This window comes from Colius striatus, chromosome 1 (genome assembly GCF_028858725.1).
Source record: "Colius striatus isolate bColStr4 chromosome 1, bColStr4.1.hap1, whole genome shotgun sequence".
NCBI lineage: Eukaryota > Metazoa > Chordata > Aves > Coliiformes > Coliidae > Colius > Colius striatus.
The window spans coordinates 163,080,505-163,098,603 of NC_084759.1; the positions used below are offsets into that span (position 1 = coordinate 163,080,505).

Sequence of the window (18,099 nt, forward strand, 5' to 3'; positions counted from 1 at the left end):
CAATGTTTAACTCATGACAGTCTAACTGAATAACTGCCGCTCTTTCTTTAGGTTATATATATTTATACATATATATATATATATAATGAATGGGTGAATTTAATGTATAGCTAATTTTCCCTTTGAATATATAACATGGAATCACATAAAATATTTTAAATACACAAATATTTTCTTAAACTAAGATATACTATGTCCACAGCATTTTTTTTAATTAATTTTGTTTTGTCAAGAAAAAGAATTAACTTAGTTTAGGGTTATTCTATCCCATCCAGCTTTTTCAGGAAAAAATTGTAAATATGTTAAAGATCTTAAAATTCTTTAACCAGGAATTCTAAAAACTTACATTTAGAAAATAAGATCTACAAAAAGTACATAAAAATTAGACAGTTCCTCAAAATATTTGTAAAAGTCTTGACTTAGTCTTTCTAAAATTCACTCTGAATTAACAGGTAATGACTTGGAAGCATTGTGTGTTCTGTCTTTACAAAACCAATATAATGTATTTATAGTCATGTCCCTGTAGCACATAAACTGTATTTTATTTCAGTATAAAATATATTTGAGGGTTTTTTTTCTCATAAATATACCTAAAAATCGTTTATCCTGCATTTGTAGACATGACTTTTCAGTGTGGAGGTTCTCAACAATTTATTGATAAAATTAATGAATGATAAAATATATATAAGGAATATATATGATATCTCCAACTAATATCTCTGATATATACTAATATCACTCTCAGTCGTACGATACAGTTTGCCAAAGACTCACTACCAGTAATAAAAAATAATTTTGAGCAACAACTAGGATTATGGAGGTTGCAAAGTGAACTTAGTAGCAGCTTATTAATTAAAGTTTGTCAAACGACTGAGGATGAATGATAGTACAAGAACTTAATTTAACAATTTATTCAAGATGGAGCACCTCTAAGGTCATAGCATCTTTTCAAAGCTCTTCTGTAATACAAGTGCAGGCTAACTCAAAAGGAATTCATCTATAAAATCTCTAAAATAGTTTCTAGGCTTCTTCATTAAATATTTCTGAAGGCAAAACTGAGAGAGACACTACAACAGGAAAGTATTTTATAATGAATACATTAGTAATAAAGGAAATGTTCTAATTCTTTTAGATTAAGGATACCACAGGGCTAATAATTTATTTCTGATTACTGGAAAGCAACAGTCTCTGTCAAACAGAACTAATGTTATTACATTACATATTCTTATGCTGCATATAAATTGTGCAAAGATAATAATAATGTCTGGTTTTATATACAATATGTATTAGAATTTAACATATCAGCACTGTTTTATTTCTGAAAGCCATGATGAAAAAATCTGTATAGATGCACATGCAGAAATATATACAGAAAGACATAAGACCTGGGCCTTTTTTTTCCTTTCTTCCTGGACTACTGAAATGAGAATGAATATGCAATTATGCTGTAGCAGATGTGTATTTTAAGAAATTACATATATACTACCAGACACTGTAAACTGTCTCTGTCACACCTGTGACTTTAACAGTTGGCTGCTCCTTTCTTCTCCTTTCCTAGTCTCTTATTCTTGAAGGTATAACACAATGACATTTTTTTTTCTTTACTGTTCCCAAGCTCCTACCATGGCGTGTTCTACGTGCCTATCTTCATCACAAGAGCTTACTCTTATTTGTTCTTCTAGAGGTACAGTGTAGGTTACAATCCAGACAGCAGTTACACATTAATGTCAAAACAGTGTACATTATTTAACTCAGTTATGCAAGATACGCATGCATTCTGCTCTGAATATATGAATATAATGATAATTTTGCCAGTGACATCAGTAGCTGAGACTTGTTGCACCTAAATTCAGGATTTTAGCAAATAAGAATCTCATCTAATTTCAATGGTGGGGCTTCATCATTGCCAATGGAGAGAAACAAGGAAACTCTGGTCCCTCCTTTCTAAGATGGCAAGCTGAGAGAATCATATTCTTTCTCCATGGATGCAATTCACTTAGACTAGGATGATACATTTTATTTAACCTAATTTTAGAAATGTAAGTCATAGAGAAATGAGCACAGAGAAATTGTATGTATTGTTATTTTTTGCCTGTGGTGGACTAATATAATGTAAACAAATCTTTATTCCAAAGTCTTTACAAACTATGCCAGAAAAATAGAGATATCAAGTATTTTTACATGTTTTCATTTCATTTTAATTTGTTTTGCATTGAAAGTGAAAAGTCGGCATATATGAAAACATAATAAAAAAAGAAAATACATCAATTGTATATAATTGATGAAATAACTGAATTTCTATTTTGACATAAAACATTTCAAGAAGCGTCACTACTTTGACAGTTTTAGGAATTTAAATAATTTTGCCAAAGTTATTTAATCTGTATTATTTATTTTGGGGGTTTGGAGTTTTATTTATTTGGAATAGATATCATATATGAATGAGAAAATACAGTATGTCATATTCTTAGAAATATATTAACATTTTGTTCAGTTGTGTTACACAAAATAAAACATGAAACTTAAAATGCTACCATTTTATGACTATTAAGGATTATTTTTATTTTTCCTATATATAGATTCTTTTGTTCATTTGTATGGTATTTGAATGGTAAAAGCTATAAGGCTTTAAAAGGATCCTCTACCACTACTACAACCTCTGAGCTGCAGTAACTGGGATACATATCTACAGCTTAAAGAGTAATCAACAGGACAGAAGACTTTGTCGATTAGGTTGTGTGTTCTGGTATTCAGCTAAAACACGTAATTTTTAAACCTCTTTTAGGAAAAAAAACCTGAGAACATTAAAAAGCCCACTCTTTTATAATTCAGAGAAAAGTAAATTTTTTAGAGAACTTGATCATCAGAAGATCAAGTACATGTCACAGGGAATTTCCTGTTAAAATCATAAGAGGAAAGTCTACTGAAATTAATGATGCAGTTTTTGAACAGAACTGTAGAAAATGTATGAAAATCTTTTAGGCAAGAAAGAAACAGAAGAAGAAGTACCATATGTTATTAGAGATAATAAGCATGCTCAGTTCTACCCAGCATTTTAAAGTGATCTTTAAAATTGATATTGAAAAAAACCCCACAACTTACGTGAAGGAGTTGCTGAGTGTCTGTATGGCTGCTTATTTTTTTCTCTGTTCTCAGTCAAAGCACTTCCACTGGACATGGAAACAAGGTCTAAATCCATGTCTTCTCTACTTACAGGGCTTGCCTGGAAGCAGTGGGAGAGAATGTACACAATCATGAAACAAAATATAACATTTTCTGAATGCAGCTCATATTACCCCAAATAAACAAACAGGGTCTGTCAAACAACCTTCTTCAAAACGATACCACAATCCTTTATTGTTGCCTAGGCTGAACAAATGCACTATGTCAAAGCATTTTTGTAAATAAGAGCCGATCTTAAAATTGTGGTTTGTGATCTGAGTCAGTGCAACAACAAAAGAAAATATTTTAGTACAGTAATTTTGAAGAAAATCAATCTTGCAGATGGCTGATGAAACCTTACACAGCTTAAGATCATTTAATGACCAGTCTATAATTTAAGCTATAGTTGAATGTCAGAGATGCCATATTGGATTATTTTCCGCAATATTTATGTTTTATCCAGGACACATATCAATTCAGTTAGTCAAGGGCCCAGTAAGTAATTTAATCTTTTAAGTTTTTGCTAATTAACCGTAACCATCAGAGAGCATTTTAATTATATTTTAGGTAAGAGTATTATGCTACATATAAACTTCTAATGTCCAGTGGTGGTGGTACATTTTGGCATGAGACATGTTACTTGCATATAAATATGGCAAAATAGAAATTTAAATCGTATTTCATTTTAGCAATAGATCCTTGTTTTGTGAACATATAGGGGAAAGGTTTTAAAAATACTGACCTGGAAGATAGCACACACTGTAAATGACAGATTGTTATTTTTGCAGAAATTTCTTCACAGTTACTCAACAAGAATACCCTTTCCTTGAAAGGAGAACCTTTTCAACACTAAAACCATTCATCAAGCAATACTGTTGACTAGATACTCAGGGCCAGTAACAATGCTGCGTAAAATCAGACACTGCAGAAAAGCTATCTAAAAAAATCCCCAGTGTAGAGTCAGTCAGCTGGAAGTCCTGAACCTAAGGACATGCTTTTCTAGTCTCTGGACCTTCAGAAAGCAGATTAAGTCCTTCTTCTATCTGGCTGCAGAGGTCTTTTTTTTTTTTTTTTATTTCAGAAGACAGGTCTTCCTGAGTAGAGTCCATTTTTTACACAAACAAAGACAAAACTGAAAAGTAATGTCACCAAACTTTTACATAATATCATAGCAGCTAGACTGCTTGCATAGGAGTTGAGAGCCTGGGTCTCAGCTCCTTCCTGGGCGGGGGGAGTTGAAGCCTGCAGCTTCCTTTTTCCCTGGAAAATGCCATTACTATAAAGTTGTAGGCTATTCTGGAGGAGACAATCTCCAGACTTCCTGTTCGAACCAGCTCACTGTACCAAAAGCAGCATTGCACCAACGCAGACAGGCTTTGTAGTTGTCTAACTTAGAGAATTCAGATGTAATGGAGACCTGTTTCATTTCTTTGTCTTTATCCAGTCACTGTTTAATGTAAAATTCATTAAAAAGTTCATGTATTTTCAAACCAACAACTCCAAAGACAAGAGATTTTATGTTCCTCTATAGTGATTGCATAGCCTTTCTGTTTCTGCACAGAAAATTTATCCCTTGTTTTTTTCACACTCATCTTTTATATTTTTAATGACTAGGATTTTAAAGCTTTGATTTGTGCAGGTAGCAGGCAGTGTTATTGCCGTTAATGTCAATATTTTATTTTCTCTTCCATAGCAGTGGTAAGAAACTTTGAAAGAATAGCAGTTTTATCCTGTCAGCAGTTTTACCATGTTCACAATGACTTTAAGCTTGTGAGAGTTTCATGTGGTCAAAATCTTTAAATAGAAAGCTTTCTTTAGTAGAAATAATGCTATCATTGTGATGCTCAGAGAGACTCAAACCAATGGAATTGAAAATTCTTATTTCCATCTAACTTGTTTCAACACACATAAGTTTTCTAATGTCCCAGTTCCCAGAGTCCAGGAAGGCTGTGATATTTTAAACAACTAACCTTTCCATGGAATTATTATCCACTCCTTATCACCATAGAATCTGGAGCTTCATTGAATCATTACAGTTGGAAAAGACCTTTAAGATCATTGAGTTCAACCAGTCATATCATCTTGTAGACAACAATATTCAATATTACTTGCTAGATTTTAGTAGGGCTGCCTGGCTATCTAATGTAAAAGATTTGCTATTTTCTTTTGAGTGTCTTTTCAATCAATTACAGACACAGTAATATTTAAGGTTGTATTAATCACTGGAGCAAACTTAATTTCAGGTTTGTAAAGAACCTGATTGAAATTCCTTTGAAGCTAATTAAAACCTTCCTTTTTACATTTATAGCTTAGAGCAAAAAATTTGGAAGAAATTTAAGATACTGGTACACTTTTTCACAGAGTGTAGAATTGGACTTGCATCTACAGTGAGCACTATATTTAACTCTTCAAGCTTTTTGACTTTAGTTTTATTTATTTAAATGGGTTTTTTTCCCCCAACTATTTGGAAATAAATTTCAGTCAGGAGGAATCTTTGCTTTGAATACAGCTTTGCATCTGAATATTTATATTGAAATATTCTGTAACCTTCTGAGGTAGAAAGTGCTTTACATTTGACTTATTTCATAGCGATTTGGAAATATGGATTAACAGTGAAGAGTTTACCATGTAGGTAACTTAAACTACATACAGAGTGTATCCTATCTGTCAGTCAGCAAAATCATATGAATTTCAAGTGCTTAGTTCACACTGTAAGTCAGCACATCTTCCTAAGCACTTTAGTAGTAGTAGTAAGCAAAATCATCCAAATGATCAAGATTAACACAATCGGGTCTTAGATTTACTTCAGATTCGCTCTGTGAATCCTATGTACATTTACTACAAAGGATTTATTCCCCAATGAGGAGGGCTAAGATTTTAATGTTAATATGCAATCATTGAAATACCATTTTGTATCTGTAAAAAAAATGTTTTAGATTCTTGGAATGTACACAAGTATCAGTTTAGATGATGGTATTAAACTAGTACTGTCAGCATGCTGGCTTATGGAACACATACAAATTAGGGATCCTGTTACACATGAGGAAACCTTATGATGGTGTATATGACATATGGATAAACTACTGGAAATGCCTAGGACATACACGCTTTCCTCTTCTACTGTGAGCTTTTTTGTTGTTGTTACTGTTAATGTATGTTTTCCTTTTTCTTTTAGTTTACCAGAACTTTTCTTATTTTTTGACAATGAATGCATTTCATGTTTTCATATTTTTTTAACTGTGCTACTGGGCAAAAGCATTAGGAGTATGTTCAAATTTCAACCTTTAAAGGTTAAGAGAACCCATATACATTTTAAAACCATAATTCTCCATCTGTCTATGTGTACAAACCCCATCATTATTTCATTGCCTGTACAGTACTGCTTTCTGCAATAGAGATACATTTTATTCCTATATTTTTACCTCATATTCAATTTTTCTCTGTATTTCATTCACGTGGAACAGCTATATAATTATGTGGCGTGGCCTGTGACAATCCCATAACACTGCCAATTGTGTGGGCACACCACATAATACTGTTGTGGGATTGCAGCAGTATTTTGTGGACAGAACTGCTTACTGTAAATAAGATACAATCTACCTACATGCACATATGCTTATTGATAATCCAATAATGTGTAATTATATAACATTATTAGATTACAATTTGCTCAAATTAGAGCAATTAGTGTTTTAGATTTCACCTAAAAATAACTTAGTGCTGCTTCATGCAAACCCAATCACAATGGTCACCTGGTTCATGATTTCAGTCAGTAAATTTTAACAGGAACCTAAGAGGTGGACACGCCCCAGAGTAGAGAAAAATCTTTGATGAAACCTGACTTAAAAAAAGTACTAATAGTAACATCTGAGTCTTACAAACACTTTTTCAGCAGTGAATTTTAGAAGAATTTATAGAAGAACTTGCAAAACATGCATATTGTATTGGTGGTGAAGGTCAGAGGTTAGAAAGGGCCAAGATTTGCAGAATGAGACATATGATGCATCATCTAACTGGGAAACACTTTTTATGCAACATTTTACATCACGTATATGGATGTAAGGCACTAATTCTGTACAGTTTGTAAGGTTTTGGCTCAATTTTTTTAACCCCTGCATAACTATATCATGAAGAATACTGCTAATTTGGCAATAAAATGTAGATTGTGTGTATAAATATATACATGTAAACAGTATAAATTGGTCTGTAGGCATTTTAACACTGCTGACTATAAGAGGAACTTTTGGGCATCTCTGTCACTGAGTCTTTTCATTTTGTAAATCTTCAGATTTTCAAATTGCTAATTGTCTCCCTCCTGCCAACCTACTTCTTTTCAATGCTGCAAATAAAAGAATGGATCATGAAAAGAGGGCAATTTATGATGAAAAAAATACAGAAAATAAATTGTAGTAATAAGTCTGATTTTACAGTCTATTTTTAATAATTTCATCATACTAGTATACAAGTCCAACATACTGTTTTCTAGTAAAAGACATTTTGACATTAGAATGACTCAGGCATTTGACTTACAGAATTTAAGAATTTTTAAAGTTGTCTGATTGACAAGAATACATGTTTCAGTTGATAATGTAATTGATGCTGAACCATATTAATTTTTAAAAAACAGTTTAAAAAGGTTGATTTAGAAGTTTTAAAAAACACACAGTAGCATCTGATGCCTTAAAAACAAAACCAATATCAGATTATGAAACTAGAACACTATGTACACACATGGATTCTTGTGCTTAAGAATTTTCTTCTGATCTCCATCAATGGGCAACCTGATTGCCAAATAGAGACATTAAAGTATTACAGTCAATCAAAAAAGTCTCATGGTTGTTTTTATAACAAGTATGCATTCGGAAACATCATCAAGGCATAGCTGAATTCTGCAAAATCCCACAAGGAAACAAGTTCTTACCACAAGTTGTACTTGTCTACTGTCACGTATTGCAGGATCTAACTCAGGGAAAATTTGACAGCTGGGAAAAATAGAATAGAAATTTCAATAAATCCCACTGTACTGGCTTCACTAAAATACCTGGACAGAATATTTTCCTAGAAACACTCCTGCTTAACTAGAAATTATTTCTTGTTTAAAATAATCACATGGCTAAGATTTCTTGGAGTAATTATTAGTAATCAATATTGCTAGTAATTAATATTAAAACAATTTTACTAAATAGTAACATTCATAAATTAATAATAAATAATTTTTATCACTAAGATATAACAGTAATTGAAAAATATCAATGTCACTAAATGTAACTGTGCATTAATTTTTGCATGAACAGACATAAATTATAGCCAAATCAGTTGTCATATTATGTAGAAAAAAAATTGTATTCAGTTACATAAATGTATCATCTCATCTAAACAGTCTACCAGTCATGTTCCAATGGAGATCAGTAAGCCTTTTGCCACATTCAAAAATGGTGTCATAATTACAAATTTCTGTATCTTCTTACTTTCAAGTATGATTATATTTTCTGTTCCAAGGTTTTCATTGAAATTAAAAGTCACAGTAGTTGTCTTAAACACTTGGGAGTGTTTCACTATTATGGACCATAACTGTCAAGTTATTTTTTAAGGAATATATGCTGCATATATTTCCTACAGTCATTGATGCAATTTAGAAATGTGCAATATTGTTCTTAAGCAAAACATAACAATATGCAGTCCATTTCATTACAAATTAAATAATTTTTAATGATAATGTAGTTAAAATGCTTACACTACATTGATTGCTTGCCTACTGACATCTTGTTTGGTTTTAGTAGAAGTGTCTGGCAGGAGGCCCATGTTTACAAAATTTTAATAAAGTATGCTACGAAGATGTAAAAGTTGGGTTTCTGTTTTAAAGATAAAATAAAAACACATACTATCTAGTTAAAAAGTGAAGTTTTTACTTGCTTAATTGAATCTAACAGTATGGGTAATGTTACAGTTGATCTAATCACTTAAAACCATAGTACATACCAATAAAGTTATAAAGTATATGATGAATAAGCACTTTTTTCCTACTCTATTTGCAATATCAGAACCATTGCATTGTTAACAGAAAGCTATGTAGATATGTACTGTAAGATTCTGCATTGTTTGTCATTTCATTATCGCTGTAGAAGATGTCTCTGTATAATGACTACTAAATCAATTCTAAGGGTTCTATGTTTGAGGCCCAAAAATACAGTGTACTGTCTGCTAGCTACAAAGTCATGTTTGCTTAAGAACTATTAACCTAGGTTTCACTTTACAAGATAAATTTAAACTTAAAAAAAAAAAAATCTAATTTAAAGGCAATGATCTCACCACTTTGTATCTTTGGAACTGGCTGCTTCATAATTCACAAGCTGTGTATGAAGCCATTGGTCTGTAAAGTCTTTTCTCCTTTGCAATTTCTGATCTAAAGAAGTATCCAGCTGAGAACATTCTTCTTTCACACCTGGGAAAAAAAAATCCTCCTGTCTTTCATTATTATTTTTAATTTTTTTTTTAAGATTCCCCAGATAAACGTTGAGTATGTTGCCTTTTGCAAAAGAAAAAAGGCAATAATTTCATTTTCTTGCAAAGTCCAACTAAGTTGAATTCTTGAGATAGATTTAAGAAGTACTTTTCAAACAATTTTCAGTGTTATGGTTTATTTTCTCTTTTGGGATTAAATATTAGCCATCTGAAGAAATTTATTATTATTGGGAAATACAAATCTCCTTACTCCAAAATATATATATATATATAAATATGTATTATACATAAATTGCTTCTCATAGTATCTGTGAATGTTGCTTATTGTGGCATCTCTATCATTAAAAATACACATTCATATGTATTTACAAGTCTATTTATCAATCTATAAGATTAAAAAAAATCACCATGATATGCAAGACTGGACATATAGCAATGTTATTCCTCTGATTGGTCTTCTACTGATACAATTTATTAAGACATTTTAAAGGTGATTTCTGATATTGGATTTCAAAGCAACTGCTTACATGGTATTATTTTTCACAAACTACTATCTAACTTTGGGATTATAAAAGCCACCCAAATATAAAGAATAAAATAGTGAAATTATGGAAAAAAGCTGTACAATTCTGGAGACTCTTCAATTTCTGTGACCATTCTGTTGAATATTGGATGTTTTGAAGCATAATGAAGAAGACGGTGAAACTGGAAGATTGTGCAGAGGAAGCATCATTGTTACATGGAGACAATAATAAATTAAAATCAATTTTTATTGTCTAACCTTATACACCAACTTTATAGGTTATGCCTTTTTGGCTTTTATGAGTCATCAGATTTTTTTTTTTTTATACTAAAGTTTTTGTTTTTTCTCATTAATGATAGATGACACCCAATTATCCTCTCTGTTGCTGACTGTCCCTTTCTTCCTTTCAATCATCTTTCTTTCTTTTGGTGATAGGAGAATTCAGCAGTTATTAGAAGTTGCTTAGTAAACTGTAGGAGCACATCTGTCCTTTTATACTTGAACTAACAAAGAACACAGCTCATCTCACTTTGTATCAAGACCATTTGCCCATCATATGAATGACACATATCAATAATTATAAAGGAAGGTGTGGGGAGATGTTATAGTTCTGTAAGAAAGATAATTTAATGCAGTGAGCTCATTGCTTTCAACTTTTAGCTCTAAGGGAGACAGCCTGAAATACAAATGTCTTTTGGTTGTCCTCTCCATTTGTCTTGGTGCAGAGAATATCTATTCAAATAAAATTCAGCCCTTAGGCTGAATGTGTTCAATTGCCAAACCTACAGTTAGCCTCTTTAAACTGGGCAAAGTCCTTGTCAAGCATATGAAGTCATATATGTATTGCTAGTGATGCACAGACTAGAAATTAGGCAGAGGAATTTATCCTCAGTTGATGTTAAGAACTTTCATTTAGGACATTCACTCCTTAGGAAGACAGAAATGCTTGGATGGACAGTCACTGTATCTACCCAAATGAGGCTGTGAGGACTGACCAAACAGGTCAAGTAGTGAACTGCTCAGTCAGTGTCAAATATTAAGATATTGAAAGTCGTAATTACAGAGTTCATCACCTTCCTCGATTAAAGTGGGAGTCATTTCTTCTTTTATAAATTTATGATTTTACCTTCCCCTATTATTGGTTCAAGAGTACAGTTTCCTGATCTTTACATTTTGAAAATTTAAAAGTTCCAAGTCTGCAACTACACTCATACCATTATAGTTCTTTAGATGAAGAGGATGCTGTTTATATGAGGAGTAAGAAACATTCTGCATGGCTTCATAAGAGCAGTCTTGGAGCCTGCTGCTTTTCAGTATACGTTCTCCAATGAGGAATAATTCCCCAAGAAACGATCTTTATTTTTTTTTCTAAACTGTATTAACAGAAAAGTTAGTTCCAGTATTGTCATCTTTCTCAGGAGAATTCTTCCTATTAAAGGATCAGTATAATTTACACATTTGCTAAAATGTTTATTACCTTTTCCTCCATGAAAAGGGAAATCTATATAGGGATTTAAAATCAGTATTGGAAGTTTGTATCTGAGTCTGTGGTCAAAAGAAGAGGCACATACAATAAAATAAAATGAACTTACAAAAAAAGAGAACACTTTCCACTTGGCAAGTTAGTTTTCAAAAATGACTGTTAATAATTTACCTTAGTTGTAGTTTGAATTTTTCAGTGAATTAACATTTTAAACACAGCTGGATTTAGTTAATAAAAGGTTTTTATTTTATTTTTATTTTGCATGTTAATTATTGAAACATTACTGAAACAAAAAAGTGTTCAAGATAAAAGTGGGTTTTTTTCTTCTTAAAATCATATATGCTATTCAACAGAGTATTCGTGTTCCCTTTAGTGTTAATAGTGGCGCTTTTTTTCTCAAATAGGCAGACAATATTCAATAATTTGTTTCATAATGCTGCAGAAACTGTACTCTATTTTCTTATTTGGAATATAATTATTTTCTTATTATTTAATAGTAACATATCTTTTTAATTCCTACAAAACATACTATGTTATGAATTAAAACAGAGCATTATCACTTTTCTATCCCATTTATGAATATCATGTGTTTGAGGATCTAGTGTATCAGTATCATTAACATGCATTTGTTTGATAGCTTTCTTAAACTAGGGCTCTGGGTTTTTTAAAACCTGGACCTGATTTTGTAGAAGTACTGGCAAAAATTCCACAGAAGTTCTGAAGAGCTGTAAGCATTCTGCATCTTTGAAATAGATCAGACCTATAATCTTTAATTGTTAAACCCAGACAACTCTTAAAGAGTATCAAAGAAAAAAGGAACACATCAAAGAAGGCACAACTCTGTCAAAAACCAATTAATCTCAGAGGCATTTAAAGTATCATATCCTCATTAGATTATCACTTCTAAGCTTTCAGTCTTTTTTACTTTTTTGTACGACACATACGTTAATAATTTAAGATTGGAATAGTTTTCCATTTGGCATTAATATAGTAATGATTTTTAGGTGTTGCCAATTAATGATCTACACACATATTGTGCATTTAGGCAAGATCCAGTGCAGTTTTCAGGGGGATCTTCTGCCATTTTTGTACGGAATTTGGGAATCCAAGTAGGGAGAACTTATTCAGAAGTGCCTAGGCACCCAAAATGTCCTTGGAACTGAATATTATAGGAAAATAAGAAATTCTTTTCTAGGTCCCCAAACCAACATGTAAATCTGTAAGAACCTGAACTTTGGGATCCAGAAAAATGTCATCCTCTGTCAAATTCATTTTCTAGGCATGCTCTGAGACAGCATGACTCATGTTTAATTTAAAACATGGATGCTACTTATGTACTTTAAATTGGAATATCTCTGGAAAATGCATTAAGTGACCTAAAAGAAAAGGGTTGAGAATCTAAAATACTTCTGGTGAAGTGTCCAATGCTCTAGATAGTCTGGGGTTTCTTTTCCGCATAAGCTTTTCTTCAAGACTGATGCACCTTATGCCCTCAGCTGTAGCAGCCAACTTTAAAAAGAGAACTGAAGCATAACCAAAGGGAATAGCTTAGTATGGGGAAGGTGGAGATTCAAATCTCACTAGGGTAAGGAGTATGTCAAACCTATGTTTCCCACTGCCCGAGAAGTGCCTGAAATCCATATCCTCCAGTGCTAGGGCAAGTGTTCTTAACAGTTAGTATACAAAAAGAAGAAATATAATTACACATGTGTACATTCAGGGTGATCTTTCAGTTTCTGCATTTTAGTTTTCAGATTCTATGTCCAGGATACACTGATCCCAGTTGTTCTAAATATCAGTTAGCTATTGATCTCTCTGTCACTTTATATGTAGGCATATGCTATGGAAACTGATTCAACATGGTGATTTTTTTTTTAAACCTATTTATTGATGATGGGAAGACAAAAGGTCTAATTCTTAGAGGCAGGGAAATGTGTGGAGAAGTCTGCACGGTATCCAACCATTTACAGTTAAGTTTTTTATTTAGAGATGACTTATTTCACTTCAAAACTTGTTTCACAGAGAGTAAAATACAAATAAAGTAAGAGACTAAGAAAACTAAGACCTACAATGTGAAAGAATAGCTTGGAATTTCTTTAACATTCTAAGCTTTCCTCCCTTAATATAAAAAATCTGTGACTTGAGTTAATTTTCTCAATATGTATTTTGGAAATAGTGCTCTTAAGACAGGAATTAAGTAGCTGAGCTTGGGTATAAAATTTATGTCTGTGCTATTAATACACTGAATTTTTTCTTATCTGCCAATACTCTGGTATACATTACTGGTTGGCAATATTATTATTATGAGGGGTTGTGTGTGTGAGAGTCTGTGTCTGAGTGTAGAAACTCTATGAAAAGAATATTCTGAAAGAAAAATTACATATACCCTGTGAAGACTTATATAATTTTCCCATGACTTCTATAAAGTTATGTTATAATACATATTAATAAGTAATGTGGAAATCTCAAACAAAATCCAACTTCTAATCTCATTTTCTCCATGTTAGTCAACAAACTAAATGGTATTATTTCTTTTACAATCTATATAACACACACAGAACAGAAAATAAGAACAACAGGAGTAATAACATTGCTACTAGGACAAGAAACTGAAGAATTTGGAAACAGCAAAATAACAAGAATTTAAAAAATATACACACGCAAATGCCTTTCTTCCCCTAAACCATACAGAAATTTAGACTGTAAGAGAAATGAGAGGAATTTCTTATTTTCCACAGAAATCTCGACACATTTGTCAGAAATGTGTTTTGTCAGAAGTCATTGAATACACCTCACATAGTAATAACTACATGCCCAAAATACTGTTTCTGGAAAAAGAATGATATTTAGAGTGGTCATCATCATGATTACAGGTATTCAGTGAATACATTTATATTAGCAATACATATAACTTCCAGAGAGTTGGCAGTATCATGTGGCAGTAATGGATATAAAGTTCTTTTTGCCTAAAATTATGATATCTGCAGTTAAAGTTTGTTTATGTAAAACCTAGGTCAGGAACTTTCAGATAGTGAAACACATACATTTCTACCTTAAAAACACAGAAACTTGTTTCTGACATAGCTATACTGCAAAGAATAGTTAATTTTAGATGTTACTTTTTCATCTGATTAACTTTTGACTAAATTTACTTCCATATCTAGGACCAGAATGAATTGAATAAAAATATTTATAGCAGTGTCTGAATGTGTTTACAGCTGAATAAAAGACGAAATAGATTTTTTCATGAGAATGTCACATTAGGTTATGAACGACAAAATTTCTCGATGGTTAAACATGCTTTATCAATTACATTACAATGAATTTTTGAACATAGGAGTGCTGATCAACCCATAAGAGCACACTTACAAAAATTATAAAAGCAAGTAATGAAAGTAAAAAAAAATTGAGGGGTTTTTTTCTAAAACTTGTGCCATTTTTCTCTTTTTACTATGTATATCAGACTTTTTTCAGACCATAAATAAGCTCTACTATATTACTATTCCATCTGCAAACCTCCTATTCTTCAATCTCATCATCTGCTATTGTAATCATCTCCTTTTTACCACTTGACTGTTCTTGACCTCACTCTCAAATCATGCTTCCTTCAGAGAATCCAGGTATTCACCATACTCAGTTAAGGCCACAGTCTTTATTTTGTCTGTCTTTTTTCTTCCTGTTTTAATTTCTAGTTTGTGCTGTCCTTTACATCATGTTCTATTTTTGGGTGATTAACACCAGTAATAAACCTTCACCTATTTAGTTCATTCTGCTTCAGTGGTCTACCATGTTTCAACCTGTGCCGTGTTATCTTTTTGATGTCATATTATTAGATTATGCAGAAGCTGAACGCTTTCACTGAGATTCTTAAACCGCTGAAACTGTACAAGTTTCAGCTTCTAAATTGAAGGAAAATGGGATTTCATACTTGGGCCTTCCCACACATTATTTTCTGTTTTACCATTTGTTACTGCCTCTGCAGAACACACCACCACTACTATTTGTCAGTGGTAATTAGTATTTATCCCTAGCTTATTATTTATGCTCAATTTGTTCCTTTTCCCCCACTGAGGCAAATCTAAACCTTACCTAGTCTTCAATGGTGTGCTTTTAAGATGTCTTATTTAAAGTTATGTTTCCCTATTCATATCACAAGTGTCAACGAAGTTCTCTAACCTCTTCCATTGTAATGCTCTGGTTACACAAATATATTGCAAACTCCACATTAAATTGCTTATGTCTTTTATTCTTCTTCTGAACATGGTACGCTTCCCTTTGAAATCCTTCATAAGCTTCATTTTCCTGGCACTGACTTCAAGGCAGCATTAAACACTGTTCCTTCTAATTTATCCAACTTTCACAACTTTTATGGGCTGTCACCACTTTCTGTGCTCCTCTATTTGTATGAAACACAATTTCGCATTGAACTTCTGTAACAGCCTTCACAATAACATCAGTTTCATATAATGATATTTCCTAAGACATACAACATCTTTCTGAGTTATCTATAAACCTAAAGAAATATTTCACCTCAAGTGAGTATGTATAAGGAAGCCGTCACACAGGCAATTGCTGGTTTCATTTTTTGCTAATTTATGACTGTTCTAATTCAGGCAGTGAATTAAAGATCTATTTAAAGAAAAAAACCTAGAGATTGAATAGTGGAGGACTAGTAACAATAATAGTGTAGGAATAGGTTGCTTGGGTTAAATAAAAATCATAGAGAAAAAATAAAGAACCAGTAGTGCCCTGGTTTAATATGGGTCCACTCACTCCAATAAATTGTATGAGATTCCCTTCTTCACCAAATAAAGATCTTTTTAAAAAAGCCAGAGAACAATATTCTGCCATTCAATTAAACTAGTGAACTTTTTACCACTTAAACCATTACATTTAGAAATATGTAGAGTATTGTTCAAATACATTCACATTAAGGAAGCATTCAGTAAAATTGGTTTATTTCTTCATAATACCACAGTAATCATTTAACACTGTAATAAAACACATAGTTATGGTTATTTATTTAAACCTCAGGGAATGACAGAGCTCATGGGAATTTTTTGCCACAGAAAAGCAGAAGAAAAACAGAAGAAAAAGCAGCAGAATAAACTTAACTAACATTTGGAAATCTTAAGATTCTAATTTCTCTGAAATCTTGCATCAAACTCTTCAGCCCTCATCCACTGGACTCTTACATTTTGGTAATAATAAACAGTATTACTATTAGGATAGTGAGAAATTTTCATGTTGGATTAATCCTGTAATGAAAGTTAAGATAAATTGAGTTTTACTAAGGAATAAATGCAAAATAAATGACAAAAGATGGGATAAAGAGTATATACAAAGAAAATTCATGCATCTCAGCATCTAACTATACACACAGACACAGACACGTCTTCCTCTAGTTCCCAAAACTTAAATAGATAGAAGTTACATTACAACTAAAAAAACCCAGACTAACATTTCTCATTACAGTTACCCAAGGGCAGACTTGGTTTATTGATAGGTTGGGGAACAACATTAAGTAGCTTCAAGTTTGAAAAACTAAGTTGGTTCTTTCTTAAAAAATAACCCAAACCCCAACTCTACAAAAATGGAGATATTACACACATGATATTCTACCTACATGCCCATAGAGAGATGAGTTCCTGATTTAAACTACTCCTTTCAATCGGCACTCTTCAAGATCCACCCAGGCTTTTACAAGATCAAAAAGTACATACAAAGCTTTACAGCACTATGCTATACCTTCACATTATTCTTGTGCAGTGTTCTAAGTACATGGTGTTCTGTAGTCTCTATATTATCTGTTTCAGCCACTCAGTATGGTCAAATTTCATCAAAAGTGCTGCTGAGAATTAAATTTGGAATATAGCCAAGAGTTACCCAGAGATCTTTGGGCAGACAAGGCCCTTGAAGAACCAAGAAAAGCAAGAAGAAGTAAAAAAATATTACTGAAATGGTTATGTTCAGTGTTTCCATGCTTAGTTATCCATTAGTAAATGTCAGGAACAAATAAGATGGAAATAGATTGAGATGATTTTGTTACATCCTTACTGAGTACGCTCTCACATAATTTCTGTCTCATCCCCCAAATCTGTCAATCTCTATTTTTTCTCATGATCTTTGGGAATTAATAAACCCATAATGATGGATGTTCTCTGCTGAAAAAAAAATAATTTATTCCTGAACAATAAAAAAATCCATTGAGATATATAACATAAAAAAAAAATTACAGAATCTTTTGATAGATTTTATTTCTATACACTCCCAGTTCTTAAGATTGACAGAAACAATCAAGAACTTAAACAGACGTGTTTAGTTCCTTAATAATGCAAAAGTATTCCCAACCAAGAAAAGACTATCACTTTGTATGGAGTCCAAGCCAGAGCAAAACCTTTCTCTAAATTTAATAAACCAAGAAAAATGATCAGATCTTCCAAAGGAATTCTGAAAAAACTAAATACAA

General features: G+C 32.2%; 1 protein-coding gene across 1 annotated transcript in view; it reads right to left on the reverse strand.

Annotated features, from left to right (window-relative positions):
- LRRIQ1 (leucine rich repeats and IQ motif containing 1) overlaps window positions 1-18,099 on the reverse strand; it is a 109,955-nt gene that overhangs the window by 11,748 nt on the left and 80,108 nt on the right. Inside the window, exons 24-26 of the mRNA XM_061992451.1 lie at window positions 9,472-9,604; window positions 8,084-8,144; window positions 3,103-3,223 (exon numbers count right to left, since the gene is read on the reverse strand). Of these exons, the coding sequence (XP_061848435.1) occupies window positions 3,103-3,223; window positions 8,084-8,144; window positions 9,472-9,604 (315 nt within the window). The remainder of the gene's footprint in view (window positions 1-3,102; window positions 3,224-8,083; window positions 8,145-9,471; window positions 9,605-18,099) is intronic.